The sequence below is a fragment of the Trichosurus vulpecula genome, chromosome 1, assembly GCF_011100635.1.
Source record: "Trichosurus vulpecula isolate mTriVul1 chromosome 1, mTriVul1.pri, whole genome shotgun sequence".
Lineage (NCBI taxonomy): Eukaryota > Metazoa > Chordata > Mammalia > Diprotodontia > Phalangeridae > Trichosurus > Trichosurus vulpecula.
In genome coordinates this window covers 77,994,571-78,022,011 of record NC_050573.1, presented here as the reverse complement: position 1 = coordinate 78,022,011, position 27,441 = coordinate 77,994,571, and the positions used below count along the sequence as shown (strand labels likewise).

The 27,441-nt window shown below is 48.5% G+C and overlaps 1 protein-coding gene across 2 annotated transcripts; it reads left to right on the top strand.

Annotated features, from left to right (window-relative positions):
• The first annotated feature begins 769 nt into the window (after window positions 1-769).
• LOC118834691 (venom factor-like) lies at window positions 770-27,156 on the top strand. Of its 2 annotated transcripts, XM_036742131.1 has the most exons (41): window positions 770-882; window positions 1,303-1,510; window positions 3,395-3,557; window positions 3,830-3,900; window positions 4,030-4,118; window positions 4,287-4,369; window positions 4,554-4,641; window positions 4,972-5,074; window positions 5,165-5,282; window positions 5,546-5,661; window positions 6,015-6,155; window positions 6,284-6,496; window positions 6,684-6,884; window positions 7,294-7,455; window positions 7,544-7,673; window positions 8,146-8,226; window positions 8,449-8,646; window positions 8,741-8,867; window positions 9,193-9,278; window positions 9,453-9,592; window positions 10,738-10,944; window positions 12,751-12,802; window positions 13,078-13,164; window positions 13,304-13,507; window positions 14,897-14,972; window positions 16,089-16,257; window positions 17,327-17,422; window positions 17,630-17,783; window positions 19,358-19,527; window positions 19,607-19,765; window positions 19,952-20,011; window positions 20,554-20,638; window positions 20,877-20,919; window positions 21,256-21,343; window positions 22,192-22,278; window positions 23,249-23,354; window positions 23,926-24,015; window positions 24,749-24,835; window positions 25,017-25,100; window positions 26,322-26,457; window positions 26,767-27,156. In XM_036742131.1, the coding sequence occupies exons 1-41, from the start codon at window positions 806-808 to the stop codon at window positions 26,897-26,899; spliced, it is 4,968 nt and encodes a 1,655-aa protein (XP_036598026.1). In that variant the 5' UTR covers window positions 770-805; the 3' UTR covers window positions 26,900-27,156. The 2 variants fall into 2 exon arrangements, with proteins under 2 accessions (XP_036598026.1, XP_036598027.1); XM_036742132.1 differs by lacking the exon at window positions 770-882 and having other exon boundaries at window positions 1,439-1,510; window positions 3,429-3,557.
• The last annotated feature ends 285 nt before the right edge of the window (window positions 27,157-27,441 follow it).

The window sequence follows — 27,441 nt, the reverse complement described above, 5'->3', positions numbered from 1 at the left end:
GCCCTAAGGCTAAGTTGCCTTTTCCCTGGTTTGTCCTCTAACTTGGAGATACCTTAAAGTCTCTTGATACAAAGGTGCCCTAAGGGATGAGTTTCTCTCTCCCTGGCACTCTAAAGTCTCCTCCCCTTATCTTGAAATACCACCAAACTTCCCATTACCCTGGGCCATGGAATTGTTTTTCTCACCTATCTGGGGTCATAAAATTTCCGGTCTCCCTTATCTTGTGTCATTGATTGTCCTCTACCTGTGTCCTTATCCTATGCCTAAATCTCCAGCCCCCATAAGAAACCCTAAAATCATCCTACAGGCTGTATAGCTTTTGGTCTATATAAGTCTGTTTCCTTCCCTACATCAGGGCCTTTGTTTAGCTCCTTCTAAATCCCAGGCCCACTGCTTTTGCATCAATAAAGCTCCCAATGGCTACAGAAAAGGTCTAAGTGAATTCTTTCACATTTGATGAACCAGCTCTCCCCACTCTGACCTCATCATGAGGTCTTGGCCATTAGAACAGCCTTTCCCCTTGGGTAGGATAGGGGGAAGGGAATCACAGTCTAGACTTTTCCAGACCCAAGAAAATCATTTCGGGAACAAGAATCAGCTGATAGGGGAGGACCTAGGAAGAGGGCTTTTACTGGGGCTGGGAATGGAGGAAACAGCCCACTATCCCACGGGGTTTATGGGAAACCTTCTCAGTTCAGTTGGTAATTAACTTGGTCTGCAGGTAGAGCCAAAACAAATAACCAAAGGGCAGCAGCCCCAAGTATACCAGCCCACTTTTTCCATCATCACTTTGCCAGTCTTTGCCATGGAAGCCCCCAGAATCCTGGGCTTGTCACAACTGCTTCTCCTTCTAGGTCTCCCTCTTGCCCACTGCGACCCTCTGTGAGTAGGGGAGGGGACGGGATGTGTCTCCTCCTGTTCATTTCAGCGTGTGTCCCTCTGGCTACAACTGTCTCTTTTTCTGTCAACCTGTTCCCAAGGGTCTTTGGAGTATTTCTCTTCTTGTGATTTATTCGCTCTACATGTCGATGTATTCTCACCATCGTATTTCTTTCCCTCTGCACACTTCTCAGTGTTTCTTGTGCAGGTGTGGGTGGGATCCCACAGCCTCTGAGGGCCCTTTAAGCTCTGAGGTTCTGTGACTTCCATGTGGGTTTTCTTGGAGGGCTTTCTTCTGTAGGTCTAGCTATAGGGGTCTCCTCAGCATCTTTGAGTATAATCGTTCTTGTTTCTCCCTCTGCACAACAGTGGCCTTTTCTACTGTGTCCCTGGACATCCTTTTTGGTATATCTCCTGGTACAGGTACCTCCTGGTGGCCCCTCGAGTTCTATGGGTGGGGGGCCCAGAGAACATCATGCTCCAGGTGCATCAGGATCCTGAGCAGCCCCTGGTCGAACCCCTTGAAGTGTTTCTCACCATTTGGGACTTTCCCCTAGAGAGGAAGTTGTTGTATGACACGTCGCTCACACTCTCCCCAGACAACAAGTATATGAACTTGGCTTCTGTGACGGTGTGTGTGTTTTGTGGTATGGTGTAGTTTGGTATGCCGTGTTGTGGGGTTGGGGTTGGTAGAGATCGCAAGACAGCAACTCTATTGCTCCGGTCAATCCTGGAACACCAAGTCTCAGGATTAAAGGTGGTTTGGGTTAGACCCTAAGAGGAACTTCGTAAGTGTGAGGTTTGAACCTAGAGCCCATGATTCTAGGAAGTCATGCAGTTTGGAGGCAAGGGACCTCTGACTTTCCAGGGTCTAAAGACTCTATCTCTTTCCTCTGACCAGAGCAAGGATCCTTAAAGCAAGTGCTCTGTCTCCTCCTTCAGAGGCCCTTCTCAGGGTCCATCCTTGGCTTCCACTCCTCTGAGCGCTCAGTAGGTGGGGACCAAGTGGCTGGGGTTCTCTTGTCCAGTCATTTAGACATCTTCCCCCTGTATGCAGAGCACTGTACTGGGCACACAAGAAACCATAAAACTTAAGGCCCGGTCCCTGTCCTCATGAAACTTACAGTGCCATAGGAGGATAAGGCACAGAAATGAACAAAGCTATTGACAATTTTACATGGTTGGTGCACTGGAAAGAAGCACACAAAAGGCTGTGAGTCCTTAACGGGGAACTAAGCAAGTACAGGAGCAGAGAATCAGGAAAAGATTCCTTAGAGTTATTATGTAGGGCAGGAATTTAAGGTGAAATAATAATAATAGCTCACATTTAGACAGAGTTTACTATGTGCCAGGTACTTGACAAATATTATCTCATTGGATCCTCACAACAACCCTGGGAGGTAAATGTTATTATCCCTATTTTACAGGTGAGGAAACTGAGGCAAGCCATGGTTAAGTGACTTGCCCAGGGTCTCACAGCTAGTATCTAAGGCTGGATTCAAACTCTGGGCCTGGTGCTCTATTCAGCTTGCTGCCTAAGAGGGGGGTACAGGGGCAGCCAGGTGACACAGTGAGTAGAGCACCGGCTCTGGAGTCAGGAGGACCTGAGTTCAAATCCAGACTCAGACACTTGACGTGCTTACTAGCTTTTGACTAGGCTTTGGGCAAGTCACTTAACCCCAACTACCCTGCCTTCCCCCCTGCAAAAAAAGAGGGAGGGCAATCCAGGCATAGGAAAAAGCCTGAGCAAAAGTGCAGAAGGGGGAAAGCACGTGGCATATGGAGTGGGGATCAAAAGAAGGCTTTTTTGGCTGAATGTTCTTGGAAGAGTAATATGAGCCATGGTTGGAAAGACAGGCTAGGAAAGATTGGCTAGGACTGAGATGTCAGGCAGAAGAGCTGGAACTTTATTTGAGAGAATAGGGAGAGTTTTAAGTAGGGGGGTGTCATGACTACCTTCATGCAGAAGAATCATGGATGTGTATGAGGTTATTTATAATATATATGTATATATATACATGTATATATATACATATATACATATATATACTTAAATTAACAAAACAAGGAATGTATGAGCTAAAGAGATTGAAGTCTGAAAGAGAAATTAGACAGAGCAGCATAGACTTATCCTCTACAAGATAGGAACCAAATCACAGCACCACAGATTTAGAGTCAGAAGGGACCACAAAGGAACCTTAAAGAAAGGTCATCTTTCAATCTCTTCATCAAAAAAAAAATCCAATTACCATTTGTTTCTCCATCACTTACATTTCCTAATGTGCTGGGCTGACAAAGCAGAAAAAGCAGAAATATTTGTGAGCCATGTTAACAGAAGTGGGATGGACAGGACTTGGTAACTGATTGGATCTTAGAGAAAGGAAAGGAAGAAGTCAAAGATAAGCCTAAAGTTGGGATGTTGGATAAATGGCAGTGCCCCACATAGAACCAGGGAAGTCAGTGGGAGGAGCAGGTTTGGAGGAAAGGTACTGAGTTTGAGACATGTTCTTCCCAGATCCCTGAAAGCGTAGTCTTCCCTCCACGTCCAGGGAAGCAGTATGTGGTCCTCAAAGCCTCCTCAAAGACCTTCTCTCTGATGAAAACAATCTTGGTTGCCCCACATGCTGGCTATATCTTCATCCAGACGGACAAGACCATCTACACCCCTGAGCAACTGGGTGGGTCCCAATGCCTGGGAGGGACAGAGGAGGAAGGCTGACTTCTAGCTTGTGGCTTTGCCCAGAGGGTTCCCCTTTCTCTCTCCATTACCCGGAATCTCTGGGCTCCAGCTCCCCCTAAGTGCTTAAGGTCTCTGGGCCCTGGCTCTCAATCAATCAATGACCAGGGTCTTTGATCTCTAGTTTTCCTCACTGCCTAGGGTCTCTGGGCTCTGACTTTTCCCACTGCTGAGATATCTGGACTCTGCAACATATGTTTGTTTCCCTCCCAGTTCAATACAGGGTATTCACAGTGAACCACGGACTAGACCCAGTGATGAGACCATTCACCATTGACATTAAGGTTGTTTCTTATGGGTCATGAGAACTGGGTCTTGGGCATCCCAACAGAGATAGGGAGACCCTGGGAAGTGTGTCCTAGGAGTGGGAAGCAGGGCTTGAGTATCCCCTGACTCTTCTCTTTTCCCCCCAGAACCCTCAAGGCATCTCTGTCATCAGCCAGAACTTAGGGGAGGAGAGTGGTTTCTTTGTGGGTTCCTTCCATCTCCCTGAATTGGTCAGGTATCCCCTTCTCTGCTCCCTGCCCCCAAAGCTCCTCCCTCAACCTCCTCTTCCTCTCCCTTCTCCCATCTGTGCGAGGCCTTCCCAAAGTGGGATGTGGGGGAGGTGGGGAGGGAAGTCTGGAGGTTGACTACCCACTGGGTCTAGATTGTGATTTTATTGCTTCAGTTTTGGAACTTGGACCATTGAGGCCCGATACCAGACTGGGCCCCAGAAGCCATACAGTGTATCCTTTGATGTGAAGGAATATGGTAAGCCACCTTGGGCCATGCTACCAACATTAGACATGTGGTCTAGGGTTCTGAAGTTCTAGCTGTTGGACTCAGGGAACTTGGGTTCTGGGTTTCTGGGCTGGGGCTCTGGACTCTAGGCTCCAGGTCCTCCTCTCCTTTGAAGCTCACCTCCTTATCCACTCCAAACTCTCTCCTTACTTAGTGCTCCCACCCTTTGAGGTCCAGTTGGTCCCCAATAAGACCTTCTTCTACCTTAATGACATGACCTTGGGAATTGATATCAAGGCCAGGTGAGCATTGCCACCCCTCATACTCAGACAGAAGTAGAGAGATGCCTTACATGAGTAAGGGAATCAGAAACAGGGATAGAGAGGCACTTAGGACTGGAACCAGGTATTCCCCAGCCTCTTCTGCAAAGAAACCTGGGAGAAATCTCAAGCATTTGGCTTCTGAGGCACTTGGGAAAAGTAAGGATGGGGATATCCTCTCCACACACAATTTCTATGGCTGATGCTGCAGAACCAGTGGGCTAGAAAAGTGAGAACGGGGGTCTTGGCAGCTCTGTGAAGTTGTGTGAGGATACTTCAGAACCAGTGAGACAACCTTGTCTGGGCCTCTAGGTACATGTTCAAGAAGCCTGTCGATGGACACGCTCTGGCCATTTTTGGGATGAAACTGGACTCTAATTGGATCACCATCCAGGACTCACTGCAGAGAGTGAAGGTCGGCATTGACCCCCCCTCTAATCGCCACCCTCTTCTGAGGCTCCCCTTTCCTTTCACAGTTTTTCTTCTCCTCTTCTTCCTGAATCAGATCTCTGAAGGCCAAGGACATGCTTCCCTCAGCAAGGCCACCCTGACTTCTCAGTTCCAGGACCTCAACGATCTCCTGGGGGGTTCAATTTTTGTCAATGTCACTGTATTCTCCTCTGGTGGGTGACCCTCTTACATTTTTCCACTAGTGCATCCCTCTTAGTTCTCCTAAACTGGGTCAGAAGAAGGGCGGTGGGAAAGGGAGGAGGAAGGAACTGGGTTGGGCATAACAAATAATTCAGCATTCTAAAACCTCAGTTTCCTCATCTGTAAAATGGGTCTAAAGGCTTAATGTCTTCTCCACAAGTGAGGAGCGGGGCAGATCAGAACTTCCCTAGGCTCCTGGGGCCTGATCTCCTCAGAGGCTTCTTTGTTTGCACAGCGGGTGAAATGGTCCAGGCTGAGAACTCAGGGGTGAAAATAGTCCGGAGTCCCTATAACATCAGATTCACCAGAACACCCCATTATTTCAAGCCTGGAATGCCCTTCCACTTTGGGGTAAGGAGCCACCAAAGGCTGCAGACATCCTTCGGGATAGAGAGCCCAACCTATCTTAGGACAGAGACTTACCTTCCCTGTCCCACCCTACCCCCAGCCCCTCACCCCTGCCAAGACAGAGACTCCTTCTCCAAGGACAAAGGCCCTTCCCCCACAGGACAGAACCCCCACTCTTTCCTAGGACAGTCACTTCCTCTCAGAATAGAGACTCTTCACCAGAACAAAGACTTTCCCTCCCTAGGACAGATACTCTCTCCACTTCCCAGACAGAGATTACCCTCTATTCTACCTGATATTAGGGCCAAGCAGCAATATCTGCCCTTCCTCTTCCCCCTTCCCAACCCTACTCACAGGTCTCAGTCACCAGTCCTGATGGATCTCCAGCATCTGGGGTTCATGTGCAATGTGAAGGCAACAGGGTCCAGACTTCAGCCGAGGGGCTTGGCTTCTTGACCCTTAACACTGCGGCCGACTTGGAGAGACTGTTCATTCGAGTAAGGACACAGAGCCCAGTGCCCTGGGGTTGAAGGTGGAATAGAGGTCAGAAGGGACATACAACCTGGGAAGGGACTGCTGCTGGAAGGGATGGCTATATTCCGACACCTAACCCAACTCTCCCCAGGTGGAGACAAAGAATGAGCAGCTGCAGCCCCATGAACAGGCCTCTGCAGAATTGACAATCCAGGCCTATAAGACTCAGAAAAACTCTGGAAACTTTCTACACATTGAGGTCAACACCCTGGAAACTGAGGTGGGAAAAAACCTTCAGCTGAGCCTCAATACAAAGCACAAGAATCAGGACACCAAAGACAGAATCACACACTTCACCATCCTGGTGAGGAGGGGTATGAGGGAAGAGCCTTCAGGCAGCCCAGGGCCCTTCTTCATCTTCCCTGATGTCAATCATCAGCACCCAGGGAGGAGGAGGGGGACCTTAGAGGGGGTCTTGGTACCTGGCTCTGCCACCCCTTTCCAGAGCCACTACTCACTGTGCTTCCCCTCCTTTTCTCCCCTTTGCTAAGTTGTTGAGCAAAGGGCAGATTGCACATGCCCAGATTGAGAGCAAAAGCATAGGGGGCATTGTAACGTCTTCCATGATCCCTGTGAGCCCAGAACTACTGCCGTCCTTCCGCATCCTGGCCTATTACATCCTCCCAGGCTCTAGTCCAGAGCTCGTGGCTGACTCCATCTGGATTGATGTGAAGGATACATGCATGGGCACTGTGAGTCATAGCCTGCCTTCCCTCCTCCACACCTGTTCCCCAACCCCGCTGGCTCCAGTGCCCTCTCTCTTCTTCCCAGAATGCTAAGTGTCCAGGCCATGAAAGTCCTGAGATCTGAGATAGAAAAGATCAGTCTGGGTTGGAGTGATCAAGGAAGGCTTCTGGGAGGAGGTGAGACTGAAGCTGTACCTTGAAAGACAAGGAGAATTTAGAGGGATCAGAGGAGCAGAGAACAGTGGGATAGATTACAGTGGGCAGGGACCTTTATGAGCATGGTCTCAGGGGGAGCACTGGGGGCTGGTGAGGAGAGGAACAGATGGGCCCTATACACACCCAGGAAAGCAGCAGGGGAACCACATTCCTAACCCTCTGTGCCTCAACTTCTCCTTACCTACCCATGCCCATCCAGCTTCGGATAGGCCTGAAGGATTCAGCTGATGAAGGAGTATTTGAACCCAGTGAGCCGGTGGACCTTGCGCTGACTGGTGACCCTCACGCCCTGGTGGGTCTGGTTGCTGTGGACAAGGCCATTTATGCCCTAAACAGCAAGCACAAGCTTTCCCAGAAGAAGGTGCGGTCACACAAAGAAGTCCAGATCCTATTGCTACTGGGCTTGGCCTGGGACGACCCAGCTTAAGGTCCTCCTTGGCGGTCCACAGGTCTGGGATGTGGTGGAGACTCGAGACATTGGCTGCACTGCTGGAAGTGGGAGAGACAACCTGGGTGTTTTTACGGATGCTGGTGTGGACCTCACGACCAACGTTGGGATGAGCACAGGGGCTAGTGAAGGTAGGAGAGGGAGACGGCGGTCAGAGAGCAGTCAGAGGATGCCAAGGAGGGGTGGGGAAGGGGCCCTCCGGGAGTCATTGGATACAGTGTAAAGAGCACTGGATTTAGAAACACAGACTATGGATTCAAATCTTGGCTCTACTTTCTCCAGCATGGGCCTCAGTTTCCCCAGCTATAGGAGGATTATGCTAGATGGTGGCTAAAATTCTTCTGGTTCAAGGTTCTGTGATTATGAAGGTGGCTATGAAGGAGGCCCAGTCGAGGGAGCCAGAAGAAGGAGCTGGAAAGAGAGTTTTATCACCAAAAGAGTCTTTGGCCATAATGAGGGTAGGAAGGTAGGTTAGGGGCAAAGGAAAAATCTGGTCACCCATCTCCAGCCAGTGAGCTCCACTCAGGCTTTGGGATAGGAGGTCCAGGTTGAAATGACCAGATGTCCTGGCACACAATTCAAAGGACCTTCCTCCCCTTCTAGACTGGCGATGCCCCCAGAGTTCTTCCTCCTCCTCACGCAAACGCAGGTCCCTGAAGATTATAGAAAAGAAGAAACAAAAAGGTCAGAATCATATTTTTTGGTGGCTGCTGCTTGAACCCATATATCCCAAATCTTGGTATCCCTAAAGTACTGAACCTCTAATTTCCAAACCCTGAGCCCCTAAACCTTGAAGAACTATTTGGGAAAGGGTAAAGGTGATGACTGGGAAAGGAAAAAGAGGAGCTTCTATGTTCTTGGCCCATATGGGCTCAGGACCCTCCCCTCGCTTCCCTCCTCATGCAGTGAATGAATTCAGGGTACAGCTGGAGAGACGCTGCTGTGAGGCTGGGTTTCGGGAGGGGCCTATCGGACTCTCTTGTGAGGACCGGGTCCCCTGGGTACGCCATGGCCCAGCTTGTAAGGCCGCTTTTCTACAGTGCTGTAACCATGGGGCAAAGCTGGACCAGGAGGCCGAAGCAGAGAGGCTGCTGCTGGGGACAGGTAAGGAGAGAGCCAAGGAGGAGGAAGTAGGGAGAGGGCAAGGCAGGGATCAGGTAAAGTTCTGACAGGGGCACCCTATGCACATATCCCACAGTTGACGAAGATGATGACCCAGACCTGTGGTTCTCGGAAGACTCAGACTTGCCAGTGCGTACAGCCTTCCCTGAGAGCTGGCTCTGGAGAAAGGTCACTTTGCCCAGTGACCCTGCTCGGGGCTCAAGGTAATACCAAGTCTCCCCAGGGTCCCTTCCCCCAATGTCTTAGGACCAAAGCCGGATAGTGTGTGTGAACTCAGGATAACAACTATTAACACAAAACAGTGACTGTGCCTGAAAGACAAAGACAAAGACCTTGATCCCCGGGAAAGTGATCCAAGGATGTCAACTGAAATACAGGGGTAAAGACTATGGGATTTGATTGTGGGAAAGTGGCCATAAGCCCTTGATAGGGACCAATGCCAGACAGTAACTAGAATCCTTAAACAATTGATTGGCCTTAGGACAGTGACTGTGGCTCTAATGGAGGTGTCCCGACCTCATCCCTTAGTCTCGCAGCTATGACCATCCACACGCCCCTGCCTGATTCCATCACCACTTGGCAAATCATGGCCGTGAGCCTCCATAAGGGCAAAGGTGAGTCCTCTCTGCCCCACATCCGAAGGTCTCAGTGATTGTCCAGCCCCACGTTACATGGGGCCTCAATCCTGGGCATGTCAGCAGTGCAAGACCTACTGGTTCCAACAATACCAAATCGGTCCCCTCCAATTTATAAACTTCTACCCTTTCACCTGTCTGTTTTTGTGTCAGGTGTTTGCATCTCCGAAACCCTAGAGATGACAGTCAGGAAGACGTTTTTTGTGGACCTGAAGTTGCCCTTCTCTGTGGTCAGGAATGAGCAGGTCCAAATCCAAGCCGTGCTGTACAACTACCAGAAAAGAACTGCCCGGGTGAGCTATCAGTGGGAGCTTTGAGTGAGTCAGTAGCAAGCTCTGAATGAACTATGAGTGAGCTTTGGTGAGCTACAAGCCATGGGGGGAGCCACGAGTGAGCCCTGAGTGATCTGTGAGCAGTGACTAGGCCGTGGACTAGATGTGATGTTGTGACCTCCCTTTACAATAGGTATGCATTCTCATGCATCCACCATCAGTCAGCCAGACATTTCTGGGCCAACCCCATGGGATGTGCTTGGCCTGATTCCCAAGGTGCAGGGGGATGCTGAGAAAGCTCTCTGGGTTCATGGGAGACAATTAACAGCCAGGGCAGGGTAGGAAACTAGGTGACACAGTGGATTGGCAATTTTCTATACCAATAAAATCACAGCTAGGTTGCTCATTGGGTGGAACTCTAGGCCTAGAGTTGGAAAAACCTGAGCTCAAAATGCAAACAAACTTCCAACTCCTCTCTTTATCATTGAAGTCTCTTGATGATCTGGCCTCAACCTACCTTTCCAGGCTTATTCCACATCACCCCCTTCCACAGACTCTGATCCAACCAAACTGTCCTTGTTATTCTCCATACAGAACAGACACGCCATCCATCTCTTCTTTCCTTGGAGGCTCCCCTCCAAGTCTGGAATGCGTTCCTTTCTCACCTCTGCCTCTTAGAATCCCTAATTTCTTTCAAGGCTTCATTCAATTGCCACATCCTACACAAATCATTTCCTGATCTTCCCAGCTGCCAGTGCCTCCCTTTCCCCACCCCCAACCCCGTCCCTTCACATTTACTTTATTGATATTTTATATATATTCATACATGTAACTGTTGTAGAATGTAAGCTCCTCGAGGGCAGGGATTGTTTCACTTCTGTCTTTGTAACTCCAGCTCCTAACGGTGCCCAAGCACCTAATAAATGCTCGCTGATGAATTAATTGATCTGTAAAATGAGTAGGTTGAATCTCCAGAAGAGCCTTACAGCGCTAATAATTATTCTATGAGCCTAGGACCTTTAATGTGGGCTGATGTGGGGACAGGTTCCAGGTTCTCCCTCATTCTCCTGAGGAGGCAATGGAGCTATTAGGTGGCTCCCCATGAACAGGTACCTGGGTCCCCTTGTTTGTCGTGACAGTCTCTGCCCTATTCCTTTCCCACCCAGGTTCGTGTAGAGTTTCCCTACAAGAAGGCTCTGTGTAGTAAGGCCAGCATGACCCAGCCCTTCTTCCAGAGAATCTCCGTGCCTCCAGCCTCCTCGAGGGTGGTATCATTCACCGTGCTACCCGTAGAGCCAGGCAACATTGATGTGGAAGTCAAGGTTGAGGGGTCCGGTGTCTGGGACCAAGTGAAGAAGACACTCTTTGTCCGGGTAACTGAACCCCTTGAGGGTGAGAGTGGATAGGAGGAGGGGGTGTTGGGGAGATGCAGAGATATCCCCCCACCCACCCCAGGCGGCATTGCTGCTGGCCTCTCATGTCACTCTAGATGTTGTTTTAACTTTTCCAAGTCCCTTCTTGCTTGAGTCACTTTGATAACGTTCAGCTGACCTTTGGCCCTCAAGATAGGTACCCTCAGAATAACTCCTATTTTCTCATGCAGAGCCCTTTGCTCACAATACCCCCATCAGGTGGAGTAAATAAAATGATCTCCATTTTACAGATCACTCCCCATATAAGTAGGGGAGCCAGGACTTGATCCCCCAAGGCTGGTGCCCATGTAGGACAGAAAACACCTGATGGAAGCAGAGGGAGTAGATGCCACCAAACACCTGAGATGAGCCTGTGCCTTTGATGGACACAGTTTTCCTGACAGGAAAAATTGGAGCAGAAATTGTCAGGCTAAGTTGGTTTATACTGAGGAAGCAAAGAAGTTATCAGAATAGATAAGCCTCTCTCCCGTAATAAACTGGAGCAATGGTTATCGATTGGAATATATTCTGGGTGCTGCCAGAAAAATGAAGACAAAAGAGTGAGACCCTCCTGGGTCTCACTACAATGGGGAGACAAGATGCATATACCCATGAAGATAACTAAGGCTCCTCATGGGGACAAGGGCCAGCTCACCAGACTCTAGTGGGAGTGCCTTGGCCAGTGCTGAGGGGGCAGCGGGGGAAAGGAGCTTAAGCCCCACATCTGCTGTGGGCAGAACAGGCCTTACCACAGTAGGCAAGCCTTGTGCCCAACATCCAGGAAGAGGAGGGGACTCAAAAAAGTGGAGCCACAGAGAAGTACTCTTGTTCTCTGTGTTCATTATTATTAAGACCCACTTCACTTCACATTTCAAGAAGTACTTTTACCTTTTAAAATGATAAAATTTTCTCCACAAGGTATGGTACAATGGAGAAATCATTAGGCTTGGGGCTGAAAGGTCTTCTCTGAAAAGCCAGTTTTTTAACTGTGAGATCTTGGGTAAATCGTATTGGCAGAGGGGGTCATCACTAGTTGTCCTGACCTATGTCTTACCACTGGACTCCGATGGCTCTGGAGGAGAGAGTGAGGCTGATGACTTATAGCTCTGCCTCCCTCGAATCCAATTCACTTGCAAGTCAAGACATCGCCTTCCTGATGTCATTGGTTCTCTTCGAGAACCAAGGATGTTACAACAGCAGCATCATAGTTTTCCAGGTTGGAAGGAATCTTGGAGCATATCTAGGCCAGTTCCAAATTTTACAGATAGGAGAGAATGTGGTACAGTCCAAAGAGTGCTAGACAAGAGTCAGGAAGACCTGAGTTCAAATTCTACTTCAGAACTTATTTTCTGGTTGTGTGTCCCTAGGCAAGCCACTTAACATTTCTTAGTCCCAGTTCCCTTATCTGTAATATGAAGATTATAATAACATCTCCCTCCCAGGATTGCTATGAGAATCAAATGAGATAATGTATGTAAAATGTGTTACAAGCACAATATAAATGTTATTATTATCATTAACATTGTCATTAGGAAAATGAGGCCAAGAGGTATCAAATGACTTGCTTGAGGTCATACACCCGTAAATGGCAGAGCTGGGGATTTGAACTCAGGTCATCTGCTTCCATACCCAACAAATATCCCACTGGACCCTGCGAGCTCTCTTTATCTCTCTGGTATTCACTTACCCCAACTGTAAAATGGGTGAGGAATTGGACTAAATGATTTTTAAGTTCCCTTTTACATTCTTGGATTCTTTTGACTACAGGCAGAAGGACAGATAGAGAGATCCTCTTACAGCCTACTATTGGATCCTAAAGGTCTGTGAGAGCACTGGCCTGGGAGGGGTGGAAAAGCTCCAGGGATCCACAGGGTGCAGGTGTGGGGGTGTGCCTGGAGGTCTGAAGGCCACCAGGTTGGAGCACTGGGGATGGAACTAGAGGCCTTGCTCATGAGATAATCTAGCCAGCCCACTAAGCCGTGTCGCACCAGCCCCAATTGCCTCTGCGGCAGTCTGACCCTCCAGGAACTCTGATCACCTCATCTGGAAGGGCTACTGGAACTAGGGGACCATCGGAAATTCATTTCTGCCCAGGTCTCACCCAGAAGGAAAATGTGATGAGAAGGGTCTTTGAGAACATGGTGCCTGGCACGAAAGCAGAAGTGTTTGTCAGTGTACAAGGTAATGAGAGCAAGCCCATCCCTGTAGAAGTGGGACAGCTGGGCTGCAGGTGGGAGCCAGCTTTTCCTGAGCCCGAGGGGGATGGGGCATAAATGGACTACTCTCATGATGACGGTATCTCACCCCTCTTTTTTTCAAGGAGACATTCTTGGTGAGCCCATCCTCGGAGCCCTAACACCTTCTGAATTGCACAAGTTGCTGAAAATACCAACTGGCTGCCCTGAGCAGACCCTGAGCTCTTTGGCTCTTTTGGTCATCCTAACTCAATACCTGGATGCCACGGGGCAGTGGAGCCAAGTTGGGGTGGAGCGGAGAAACCAGGTGATGGATAACATTGTGACTGGTAAGTGTATGTGTGAAGGGGAGGAGGCTGTTAGCTCCTCCCAGCCTGGGGATGTGTTTCCCTGGGCCATTCTAACCCACAGACATTAACTCTGAAGTCCTCAAGTTATAGTAGAATCATTGCCTTGCACAAGTATACCCAGGGCGGGGCATTTCTTCACTTACATACTATACTGATGGTCCCCCTCCATCTACACCCAGACACGGATCATTTCCCCAATTCAAACTTGGACATTCACACACAGCCCCTAATTCACACACACACACACACACACACACACACACACACACACACAGAGTTGTTACTTGACTGATTTTTTTGGTCAGTTGACAAACATTAAAGTGCCTGCTAGGTGTCTGTTGCTGTGCTAAATGCTAAGAATACCAAGAAAGGCAAAAACCAAGGCCCTGCCCTCAAGGAGCTTATATTGTATGTTTTTTTAAATAGTATTTTTTCTAATTACACAGAAAGATAGTTTTCAACATTATTTTTAATAAGATTCTGAGTTCCAAATTTTTCTCCCTTCCTCCCTCCCTCTCCTCTCCAAGACAGCAAGCAGTCTAACAGAGGTTATACGTGTGCAATCATGTTAAACATATTTCCACATTAGTCATGTTGTAAAAGAAGAAACAGAACAAAAGGGGAAAACCACAAAAACAAAAAGTGAAAATAGTCTGCTTCAGTCCATATTCAGTCTCCATAGTTCTTTCTCTGAATGTGGACAGCATTTTTCATCCTGAGTCTTTTGGAGCTGTCTTAGATCATGGCATTGCTGAGAAGACTTAAGTCTGTCATAGCTGATCATTGTACATACCGTGTTGCTGTTACTGTGTATAATGTTCTCCTGGTTCTAGGAGCTTATATTCTAATAGGGGAGGCAACATAACAAAAAATTGTGCATGCAAGATACATACAGTATAAATGGGACACTAACTCCTAATCATAAATTGCATATCAACGTCCATTCTTCCCAAGTTACACTCAGACACTGAAACTCCTCTAGATGTACCTTGTAATGCCCCTTCCCTTGGATGTGACACCTAGCTACTTAGTCCTGCTGGGATGGAACATGCCCCAGATGACACCATGCAGTGGCAACTTCCCCTGACTTACATTCAGACACTGACCCCTTCCCCAAGTTTCCTTTGGGTGTTGTCAATCTCTGAGATTCACTTAAACACCAATACTCTCCCTAAGTTACAGTCAACCGCTGACACCATTCCTCCATGTTAAAACAGGATGCAGGTACTGAAGCTCCATCCCCTGCCACATTCGGTTATACCCAGAGACACTGACCCTCCTAACTTTGTCACACTTGAACACTGATACCCCCTGAGGTTTCACTGGGATGCGGTACCTGAGGCTGACGCTTCGCTGTCTTTCTACCAGGTTATGCTCGAATGCTGGCTCACCGGAATTCAAATGGTACCTTCCACATCCACCGTGAGAGCCCCGGGAGCACATGGTGAGAAGGCCGTTGTTGCTGGCCCCCAGGCCAATGTTCTCCCCCAATTATTTCACACACACACACACATGTACGCACACATGCACACGTACACATGCACACCCTGTTTTTGAAGGATTGCAATGTCCCTGTTCGAGTGTCTACCCTGTGGTCAGAGAACCAGCAGGGCACATTTCTCTCAGGGCAATGCAGGAATCCCCTTCTTTCACTCCAACATGTGTAGACGTACCTCCTTCAAAAACTTGGTGTATTGTAGGTGAGATCAACACCAGAAGACCCAGGGGCACAGCCCCTCTGGTGTCTGTGGATGCTCCCACACTAGTGCAAGAGTCCAAGTCTGGGAGTTGGGAGATATGGGTTCTACTGCCAACTCTGCTGTGTTAACTCACTGTATGAGGCCTCAGTTTCTCAATAATACTTTCCCTGGCAAACTCAGAGGGGGATTAAATATGACAACTAGAAATATTTATTGACATCCCTCTGGAGCCCACTCACCTTCGGAGGCAGGGAGGGAGGAGCAGACCCAGACCCTGACCTCAGAGTCCAGACAAGAGAAAGATAGATAGATAAAACATCTACTATTTTCTAAATGCTAAGCATTGTGCTATGTGCCAAGTGTATAAATAGAAGCAAGTAAGATAGTTCCTGTCCTCAAGGAGCTTATATTCTAGTGGGGGAAGACAGTTCATAAAGCAGCACAGGAAGAATACCTTCACATGCAGCAGTCAGGAAGTAGGTGGAATGCAGGTGAGAGGGAAGGGAATCATGGATAAGGTTCTTCCCCAAATGGTGGTCTTGGGGAGGAAGTCCCCAGTGGAGAAAGAAAGGCTCGTGATAGAAGTCATCCCCTCAGGGATCTCTAAGTCTGGCTGTCAAGGCTCATGGGTGGAAATCAGCCTAGACTGGAGGGCTCAGGAAGGGCTCCCTGGAGGAGAGCCCTAAAGACGTAGAAAAAGAAGTGGAGGTCACAGAGTGGAAGCTCCAGAAACATAAGCACTGTCTGGGCACTGGGCTTGCTCCTCACCGTCTCCAGTGAGTCCAATGGAACAGTACCTCTGCCCCGTGGCTTTCCTGTCTACTCCATGGGCATGCTTCTGTGCCTCCTCCATTCTGCAGGCTCACCAGCTACGTATTCAGGGTCTTTGCTATGGCCTCTAAGTCGATGACCAAGGCTGGAATAGACACAGACGTTCTGTGTAGCAGTGCCAAGTGGCTCATTATGGAGAGACAGGAAGAGGATGGGAGCTTCCAGGAAAAAGCCCCAGTTATTGTGAAGTCCATGCAGGTAGGCACCTGGGCCCTGAGGACACAATGGAGCAGGAAGGCAGTTAGGAGGGCCCAGAGGGACAATAGCTTCTCTTGACCCATTGCCCACTGAGGCAGCCTCCTTTCCTCCTCAATTTAGCCCTGTCTTTGCCCCAGTCTTGGATGTCAATTTTGGAGACTGGTACAGTTTAATTCAATAAACATTTAAGTGCCTACTATGTGCTCACACAGCACTAAGTGTTGTAGATGCAAAAAGAGGCAAAGGACAATCCATGCCCTCAAGGGGCTTACAATCTAATGGGAGAGGACAACGTGGAAGCAAATATATGCAAATCAAGCTATACACAGGATAATGGGGAGAGCCCAAGGCAAACCTTGGTCTGGGAAGAGATGGGGAGCCCTCCACTGTGTGTCCAGCTCTGTGTGGAAGAGAGAGACAGAGAAAGAGGTCCCCAGGCCCTTGGTGTTTGTGGTCTGGTTTGGTCAGGGATTCCAGGAAAATTGGTAGTATAGCTGAGAAGACCCTTAGGGGTCAGCTAGTCCAACTTTCTTATTTCTCATACAAGAAAGCTCAGATTAAGTGACTCACACAAGAACACACAGGCTGAAAGTAAAGGAGCGAAGAGTCAAACCCAGGTCCTCCTACTTGAAACTTAGCATGCTTAGGACTCAGATATGGACCAGAGAATGACACCTGAGAGAAAGCAGCATGTCAGTGAAGAGAGCCTTGGGCTGAGAATTGGGAGTCCCAGGTTGGAGTCTAACTCTGTCACCAATCTGCTGTATGATAATGAGCAAGTCATTTCTCCTCTATGGGCCTCAGTTTCCCCATCTGTGAAATGAAAACATTGCACTAGAGCCCTAATCTATTCTGTGACTCTGAATGCGAGACTTGGGAACTCAGATCAGGTGTACCTCAATCTCATACTTCCAACCAGACTCTAACCTTCTAAATATGTATGGTCTTAGGTTCTCCTTTCTGCCCCCTGCCCCACTTGACTTAGGGAGATCAATGTCAACAATTTAGGAAGGCCTCCCAAACTGAGCCTAGTGGTTTCCAGCTGTTGTGGTTCTTCCCACATCTGCAGGGTGGTTATTGGGGTTCGGAGGCCAAAGTTTCTCTGACAGCTTTGGTGCTGATTGCCCTGAAGGAAGGCAAGATTCTATGTACCTCTGAGGAGCTGGTAGGAGGCACTGTCACCGGCACAGGGAAACACAATGGAGCCTGGGGGAGACATAGGAGCCTGTGGTCTTTTCTGTGCCCTGGGTGGTGGGGTCCTGGCACTACTGGGAGGCACCGGGGCTAAGGCTGATGGGAGGTACTGGGGCTGGAACTGGATCCTGGTTCAGCAGGGCCAATGCCAGGCCCTTCTGACCACTGTACCCCACAGGATGTGGGCGCCAGTATCCAGAGGGCTGGCACCTTCCTTGAGCAGCAGCTGCCAAGCCTGAAAACAGTATTCAGTGTGGCCATTGCCTCCTATGCCTTGGCCCTTGTGGACAGCCCCCGGGCTAATGACCGTCTGGACAATTTTGCATCACCAGGTGAGTCTGGACATGCAAAGCTACCCCATGGGATAACAGGGTTGTGTGTCACCACCTACCTCTACCAAGACAATGTAATGCTCTAAGCTGTTGTTGTATTGTTGTCTTGGGGCAGCTTCCCTTTTTCCTTCTTATATCTACACATGTTTTGAGGATTTCATCCCTGAGAGCTTCTGAGCCCTCTTGGGCTAATTTCTCCTGCAAAATATTAGGCCAATTGGATTCTGCCTATCCTTTGTCTGGACGCTTTGGAATCCACTCTCCAAATAATCCAGGGTGCGTGTCTTGCTGTGCCTGGCTTTCCTCTCTTCCTTCTATCATGAACTCTGTGATGGAATAGCCAGTCACCTGTCTCTCCCTCCTCTCCCATTCCCCACCCCAGGGTCCCATTTTTTTCTATTCAGCAGTAACTTTCTTCATGTTGGTCAAAATTAAGTCTACAAGGGGCAGTTTCCTCCATTTCTTGGAGGATGAAATTCTCATTAAGATTTTTGCCCTGGCCTATGCAGAGCACCAGCCCTAGAGTCAGGAAGACCTGAGTTCAAATCTGGCCTCAGACACTTAATAGCTATGTGACCACGGGCAAGTCACTTAACCCTGTTTGCCTCAGTTTCCTCATCTGTAAAATGAGCTGGCGAAGGAAATGGAAAACTATTCCAGTATTTCTGCCAAGAAAACCCCAAATGGGGTCACAAAGAGTCAGACACAACTGAAAATGACTGAACAACAAAACAACAAATGACTTAATGACCAAGAATGGACAAGTTTATCAGCTGCTTTCTTTTGGCAGAGAGGGGTTCAGCAGATGAAAGTTCACCATCACTGCAGTATATGTTTCCCTGCAGAGTTTGTGATCTGTTTCTCAAAGTTATCTTCCATTTCTTCCTTCTATCTAAGTGGTCTGCAGAATATTCCTATGAAAATGTCTTCTCCTCATCAGCAGTGATCCAAGTGTTCTCCCTCTATCCCTCAGCAACCACTCTTCAGGCAGAGGTTCTATGAGCACCTGTTAGAGATCATTAGATTTAGAGCTAGAAAGGTAGATCACATAGTCCAACCTTTCCATTTTATAGATGAGGAAACTAAGGCAGAGAATTTTCATCAGTTGTATAGAGGGGATTCTGTCCGGGTATATTTGTATTAGATGACCTCCCAGGTCTTTCAGCTCAGATGCTGTGATCCTCTGTGACTTCTGAAGCCCAGGAAGAGATTGGGAGGGCAAGAGGCTCTCTGATAAAGAAACTGAGGCCCAGAGAAGTCATAAAATGATAAATTTCATTGAGTCTAATTCCCTTATTACTGATAATCAGAGAACCAGAGAAATCATAGGAAAATAGAATCATGGATGTTAAGGATAGGAAAGGTCCTTCGAGATCAGTGATACTAATTCCCTCATTTTACAGATGAGGAAACTGAGACCCAGAGAAGTTGGATTCTTTGCCCAGGGTCACATGGGTAGTAAGCATCAGAAATAGGATTTGAAACCCTTACCCAAGACCACAGGATCCCTGACTCTTAAGCTGGCCCAGGGACCATCCAGGCTGGGTAGATAACCAGTTAAGCCTCTTTCTTAGATAAGAGCCACTGGACGGTGAAAAATAACAAGAAGTCACTGTATACTGTGGAGGCCACAGCGTATGCTCTCCTGCAGAAGCTACACCTTGGTCGGCATGAAGATATACACGCCATCACCAAGTGGCTCATTGAGCAACGGGAGCTTGGTGGTGGCTTCCAAAGCACTCAGGTGACTAAGGTGGAGGGTACCGCCAGGGGCAGCTGGCCCGGGCCACAGAAAATGATCAGCTCTCTCTTTTCTTCCACAGACCACAGTGGTGGCACTCGAGGCCCTCATCCGGTACCAACAGACCATCTCTGTTGGTGGTATCTCTGATATCCAGGTCCAGATCACTGTCCCTACGCGGGCATTCACTGTGGAGTGGAACATTGATCAGACTAATGCTTACCAGCTCCGCTCTCAAAAGGTACATCAGAGAAAGGCTTAGGCTTCCTTGTGGCCAGACCCCCCCTGTTCCTGCAGCCTGGATTCCTGGCCTCCTCACCTAACGACTTCTATATTTTGAGTGGATAGCGTGGGGTAAGAGGACGATTAGACTAGGTCGTCTCTAAGGTTTCTGCCTAACTCTGACATTCTGTTATTTTGCCTTCAGTTCTCAGCCCAGGATGACATCATCATCCAAGCTAGTGGCACTGGGAAAGGCACCCTCTCTGTGAGTCTATGCATTCTTCCTCTGGGTTCAAGGTCAAGATATTGTTGTATGGGAAGTAAAGCTGGGATGTTCCTGCTCCCCTAGAGTCTCCCTTATGCTTGCATGAGTCTGGTCCCAAGCCTACCCCTTCTGGCCTGAGCCCCCAGGAATCTGTCTCCTCCTTAGACGCCTGTCCCCTATCCTCAGCCTGGGATAAACCCCCTTCCCTTGCCCTTAAGAAGTGTTCTTCTCCCATTCATTTGGGTGCCTGAGTCCCTTCTGATTCCCTGCCAACCCCCCCCCCCTGCCCCCGCCAGTTATCAGTCTTCTTCTGCCCTCAGGAGCTCCCTTCCCTTGTCAATTAGCACATAGGTGGATAGGTGGAGTCTGCCACTTTCATGGGGACATCACTGCAACTCTAGGAATGGGAGATAGGAGTACCCTTCCACCACTACGCTTGTCCTGCCCAGAGAAAAGGCCCAACCAATGGGAGGGTTGACTACTGAACTGGATGCCCTGGCTCCTCTCATTCTCCCTCCTCTCTCATCTTCCCACTGGCCCAGGTCCTGACCATCTACCACAAACTCCCAAACAGCCAAAAGAGCTCTTGTCACCCTTATCATCTGAATGTAACCCTGCATCCTGATGGTGAGCCCCCTCCCCCAACACTTCCAGGGCCTTCCTGAAGGAGGGAGGCCTCCCCATGTCTTTGATAAGCCTGACATTCCCCCCCACACCATTCCTGAGGGGAGCAGCCACCCAACCTCTTCCTGGGGAGAGTTTCAACATATCCGAAGATATCTCCCACTGGTTCCCAGGGGTGAACACACAAATACCCCTGGGGTCTCAGCTCCTCCCCAGGCTTCTTTCATGGGTGTTTCCACAGAGAGAAAGGAGGGAGAGACCTATCATCTGAAGATCGAGGCAAGGTACCCTCATCTCTATCTACCTTTGTGAGATATCCAGATTTCCTCTCCCTCCAAAAAAATCATGATCTATCCTGTCCCACCACAGTGCTCAAGCCCCTTGGCACTGGAAGCCCCGCACCTCTGAATCTGATAGACTGTCTAAGCTGGGTGTAACTCTTACATCCTGTGCTGGGAGGCCTCCCCTGTGGTGCCTTTTGACCTGTCTGTGGCTGGTTGTTCCACAGTATCAGGTCCTCAGACTTGGCAGGAATCCTTTCTGATATCAAGGTCCCATCCCCCAGACACTCCCAAGTTGCCCAAGCCCTCTACCTCACCCAGGTAGCACTCTACCTTCAGGTACACAGGGCCCCAAGATGCCACAATGACCATCCTGGAGGTGTCACTGTTGACTGGCTTCTCTCCTGATGAAGGTGACCTAAAGCAGGTGATTCAGAGACAGAAGTGAGGGGAGGGTGGGGGTCCTTAGTTGTACATAGAATGACAACTAATCAGAAATTGGCCCCATCCAGAAGGGTGACAAACCCTCCAGAAGGGTTTGTGCCTAAAGCTTTCTTCTTCTGGTACCTCCCAGTAGTTGCTGAGGAGAGAAACAATAAACCAAGCAGTATATAGTCCCAGTTCTACAGAAAAAGAAACCGAGGCCCAGAGAGAACCTTCTCTTGCCCAATGTCACATATCACCTTGGAGGCAGGACCAAGACCAGACCCTGGGCCTCCTGATTCCTATCCCTTGGACCCATTCCCACTGCACAATAGCACTTCCAAAGAGGATATCTCTGCCTCAACTTTCCCATTTGTCAAATGGGTTTGGGGAAGCTGTTCTCCCCAGTCTGGGAAGAGGGGTCAGGTCTTGCAAGTGAACAGATACATCCTCTCAATCCTGATGGGCATCGATGCCCTCTCCTTCAGAGCCTAGGGGCTTTGCCTAGAACCTCAACATTCCTGAGTCTCCCAAGTCTCTGAGTTCCCAGCATCTAAATCCTTGACACCCTCAATATCTCCCATATCTCTTAGTCCCCGAGTTTCCAACCTTCCAAATTTCTAATGTGTCAGAGGCCTTGAGTTCCTGACATCCCTAAGTCTCCAGTCTTCCAACTTCCCTGTTGTCCCAAATCACCCATTGTGCCCAAATTATCAACATTCCAAATCTCTGGTACCTCCAGATCTTTAACTCTCTGAGTTCTGACGTCCCAGATCAGATGTCATCTTAGTCCCCAGTGTCCCTGAATCTGTGATGTTACAAGTCCCCGATATCCTCATTCCTCTATTTCAGCTTACAAGTAACATTGAGATGTATGCCTTCCAGTATGAGACTAAGACCAGCTCCAGTAATAGCTCCGTCATTCTCTACCTGGAAAAGGTGAGGCCAGAACAGTCCAAGCCACCTGGGAACTGAGAGTCAGCCCAAACATAGGCATGTGCCCACTAGCATTCCCAAGGCATGTTGAAGAGCTGATCCCCAAAATCCATTAGGACATGCAGAAGGTGCACCAATATATGGCTCCCTTTGGCTCACACTCATTAGCACATACAGGAACTGATACTCAGCGACCCAGTAACTTTCTCAGACTTACGTCCATTAACACATAGCTCCCTCTGGTTTGTGACCATTAATGGGTGAAATCAGTCAATTAGCATTTATTAAGTGCACCCATGACACTTATTAAGTGCCTACTATGTGCTAAGTGCTAGGAATAGGAAGAAAAACAAACAAACAACAGTCCCTGCTTTCAAGGAGCTCACAATATAATGGTGGGAGACAAACAAGATATATACAGGATAAATTAGGGGTAATCTCAGAGGGAAGGCACTCAGGAACAGACACCCCAGATATCCCTCTTCCCTAGGCTTCCATTGGTACATGGGGAGCCGATACATGCAACTCCCTGTGACCCATACCCATGAGCACACAGAGAGAGTTGGCACACAGATATGCACCTTTCTGCCAATCTGTACCCATTTACACATTAGAATATGTGAAGGCAATGGTGATTTCTCTAGCTAAAGCACCAGGGACCCTTTTGGTGCTAGACACAGATTTATGGAGTCCACCCTTCCCAGACAGGTCTTCTTCCTCAAATGCTTCATGATTGCCATCTCTGGGCTGATCCCTTCCAGCAAATACCTCCCAATGTCCAATGTTCCTTGGTCAGCACTCCCCTGGTTAGCATCTCTATAGTCAATGTACCCAGAAGTAGTATCTCTCATGATCAGCATCCCCTGCAGTTAGAGTTCCCCATGGTCATTGTCTCCTATGGTCAACACCTCCCATGAGGGAATGTCTGCCATGGTCAGTACCTGATCAGAAGCCTGTCTGACCCCTCTCCCAGCTCTCCAACCAAATGAACACTGTGCTTAGCTTCCGCATTCATCGGCTACTTAAGACAGAACTCTTGCAAGCTGCTCCTGTGACCATCATCAACTACTATGAGCCTGGTCAGTAGGAGCCAAAATGAGTAGGATTGGTGACTAAGACTTGGGGAAAAGGAGATGAGCTAGACCTAGGAGGCTACAAAAATATCCAGAGCAAAGCTAAGGAGGGAACATTTGGAAGGGGCAGAGCCAAGGGAAGCACCAGATGCCCCCTGGTCCCTCAGATAGTATTTGAGTAGGATCTGAGAATTCTAGGCAGCCCAGGTCAGAGCCACAGTCTGCATCCCTGGGGCATGGGGAGCAGGAATCCCCCAGGTCCCAGGATGGGGAATCATTCAAAGGCCAAGCCCCCTTTGGAATGGGAAAGCTAGAAACACATACTGTAAGGGGTGGGAAGCTGAGAAACTTAGCTATTCCCTGGATACCAGAAGCTGGCACAGGAGACTCAGTGGGGTTGGGGTATGGTGCAGGGCACCACAAATGAGCTGCTCTATCATTTTGCCACCTGGGACCAGTCTCATCCAAATCAGTTCAGGCCAGTGGAGGTCCCTGCTTGTGAGAAAGCCTCAGGACCCTGAAGGGCCCTTGGCTTTAAGCTCCCTTGTTTCTTGGCTTACCCATGGGGAAATGGCAGAGGAGAGATGCAGTGCCTTCTACAATTTGCCGGGGGACTCTGTGCTCATGAGAAGGATCTGCCACAAAGACGTGTGCCGGTGCGCTGAAGGTGAGCTGGGGCTCTGGTCCATCTGGGCCAATGGGCATGGAGGAGAGCTGGGTAGGCACAAGGAGCTGTTCCCACCCTGCTCAGCCTCGGAGGCCCCAGTTACAAGTTGAGTTCTGTAGGGGCCTCTAAAGATGCAAGAAGTAATTTCGAGAGATGCTCTCTGACAGGCAGTTTATTGAGGGGCTGTATGGGATCAGGAACAGGTCAACACTTTACAACATTTAAAGGGCTCTCTAAATCATAAAGCTGGAAAGGAGTCTGGGATACAGTCATTTGGAGACACGTAGATGGCACAGTGGTTAGAGGGTTGAACATAGAGCCAGAAAGACCTGAATTCAAATCAAGCCTCAGACACTTAGTAGCTTTGTGACCCTGTGCAAGTCACTATACCTCTATTTGCCTCTGTTTCATCTATAAAATGCAGATAATAACACCTACCTCCCAGGGTTGTTTTGAGGATAAAATGAGACATTTGTAAAGTATTTTTCAAACCTTAAAGCGATATATGAAAGCTATTATTGGAGAGGTAGGGGAAGACAGAGAGTGACAAAGTTTGGGGGGTTGTTTTTGTTTTATGAGCAAGGGGGATTAAAAAATAGAGGAAAGGAGTGAAGGAGTCTAGAAGAGTTTTTGATTGTCCAACTGTCTATCCATTCGTCTGTCTGCCCAATCCTCTGTCCTTCCTTCTATCTGTTTGTCTTTCCTTGGGCTCCATTCTCTCTAATGCACCCAGAAAAGTGCCCCACCCTAACCAGTAACCACAATGACATCAACCAGAAGGAACTTCAGATCATAGCTTGTCGGCCAGGAGTTGACTTTGGTGAGTGCCAAGGCCCCTCCTATACCTTATGGTGGGACCAACATGTCTTATGTCCTCAGAGATGAGCACCTTTGAGAGGCAGGGCTGGATGGAATCCAAGACCCCATGAGGGATAAGGGTGGGCAAGAGATAGGAGTGGGTCCCTACATATCAGAGCTAGATGGCCTCGTTTTCCAATCAGTCTACAAGGCCCACTTGGCGGAACTGGAGCAGCTTGACACCTATGTCTACTACACCATGAAAATTCTAGAAGTCATCAAAAGTGGTGAGTTCGAGACTGTGTCCAGTCTCACAGGTCGGGGAAGGGCAGAGAAAGGGTTAAGAGGGGAACATGCTAGGCTCCCTGCATGTTCAGCAACAGAGATGAGATTGGCCCAACAAGAGGGGGAAATGTTAATCTGCAACAGGCAAAAGAATCACATCGATGAGTCTCCCCAAAGACACTGGGTTTTTATGTCACCTATGTCCAAGATGTCATCAGCCCCTCTTCATTTTAGGATCATGGAATGCAGAGCTGGAAGGGACCTTACAGATTATCTAGCCCAACCCCCTCATTTTAGTCTGTTAACAAGCATTTATCAAGTACCTACTATGTGCTAGACACTATGCTAATTGCTGGGGATACAAAGAAAGGGAAGTAAACATTCCCTGCTCTCGTGGAACTCACAGTCTCGTGGAGAAGACGACATACAAACAGTTAATTGGGGGTAATTGTAGAGGGAAGGTACTAAGATTAAGGAGGACTAGACAAGGCTTCTTGCAGAAGGGGAGACCTTAGCTGAGACCTGAAGGCAGCCAGGGATGCCAAGGGGCAGAGAGAAAGAGGAAGGAATGTCCAGGCATGGGGGAGAGCTAGAGCAAAAGCTCGAAGCTGGGAGATGGAGTGTCTTGGGAAAGGAACGACCAAGAGGCCGATGTTGCTGGAGCAGATTTCGTGAACGGGAGCAAGGTACAAGAAAACCAAAAAAGTCTGGAGGAGCCAGGTTAGGAAGAGCTTTCAGAGCCAAATAGGAGATTCTCTCTTTTATTCTGGAGGCAATAGAGAGCCATTGAAGCCATTACTGAATTTTACAATTGACGAAAAAGACTCAGAAAGGTTAGGAGACTTGTCCAATGGTCTCACTGATGTTAAGTAACAGATTGAGCTTTTCTGCCTCCAAATCTTAGGCTTTTCCCTCCTCTTCCTCCTCCTCCTCCTTCTCCCTCCCTCTCCCTCCTTCTACTCCTCTATCTCCTCATCCTCCTTCTCCTCATCCTCCCACCATCTTGACAGCCTGGAAATCCCTTATCCCAAAGTTCTTGAGAGGGCTTGTAGTTGATGGTAGATTCTCCTTCCTCATCCTCTGAGCCCAGTTCCCCCAACTGCAACTTCCCTTCTCAGAAGAAAGTTCAGCCTCTTCTTCAGCCCTTAACCCGACCCTAATCCTGACATTTTCCAACTTCCATATAGAAGCTAAGGAAACTTGCTCATTTCTCTACCCTACAGGTACAGACTCTGGAGTTCTCAACACAAACAAAATATTTGTCTCCCACATAATGTGTTTCCGTGCCCTTGGGCTGAAGGTCAATGAGACATATTTAATCATGGGCCAGTCATCAGATCTGTGGAAGACCAGAGATGAGTAAGTTTTAGAGACTGCCTTGCTTGTTAGGTGTGGGGATTGAAGGAAGGATCCCTAGCCCACTGCAGAGACCTTGTCCTACTTCTAATCTCAGGGTCCCCTATGTGAAGAATGGTGGGACTTGGGATGTGAGACAGAGCTGGCATTAAGGTAGGGGTTTTTAGACCATGGTCTGAGTCCCTATCTAGCCAGCTACTCAGACCTCAAATCTGCAATACACAGGTCTCTCCCATTGGACAAAATGAAGAAGCATACCCTCCTTCTTCCCTTTCCTCAACACCCTACACCCCTTTCTTCTTGTTTTAACAGCTACAGCTATGCCTTAAGCATGGATACCTTCATCATCAAGTGGCCAGAAATATCGGATGTAGCTCTTTTGGAATTTCGAAATGAACTGGAAAGGTTTTCAGAATTTTTTCGTGTTCATGGCTGTGAATATTAGCTGATCTCTGTCCAGCCATGCCCTCAGAGGAGTGATGATAAAGAATGTGAATGTTTCCTCTCCCTCAGCAGAGAGGTGGTAGACTACAGGCACAGAATGCAGCATACAATTTCGAACATGGCTATTGTATTCATTTGCTTTCCTTCCCCTCATTTTTTATATTTGTTCTATTTGGGAACAGGGAATCACTGGCAAGTGATGACGATATTTAAAAAGAAAAAAAGGCATCAATAAAAATTTGAGGATTTGAAAAACAAGTGGTGTTCAGCTATTCCCTCCTAGTGACTTGGGGACTCTGGCCAGAAGGCACCATCGCCTTTAGTGACCTAAGGATTATGGTCAGAGGGAGCTATCTGGCTCAGGTACTTTTGTACCAGCATTCTCAGAGCTTTGGGGCAAGTGAGCTCCTAAAAAAAGGACAGGTTTATCTCTGCCACAAGTGGACAAAGACTTAGGGTGAATTTCCCAAGAGGCTGCAGGTGCCCCTCGGTATAGGGACTTGGGTTAAGAACAGAAGAAAGCTCACCTCAGACTGAATGTGA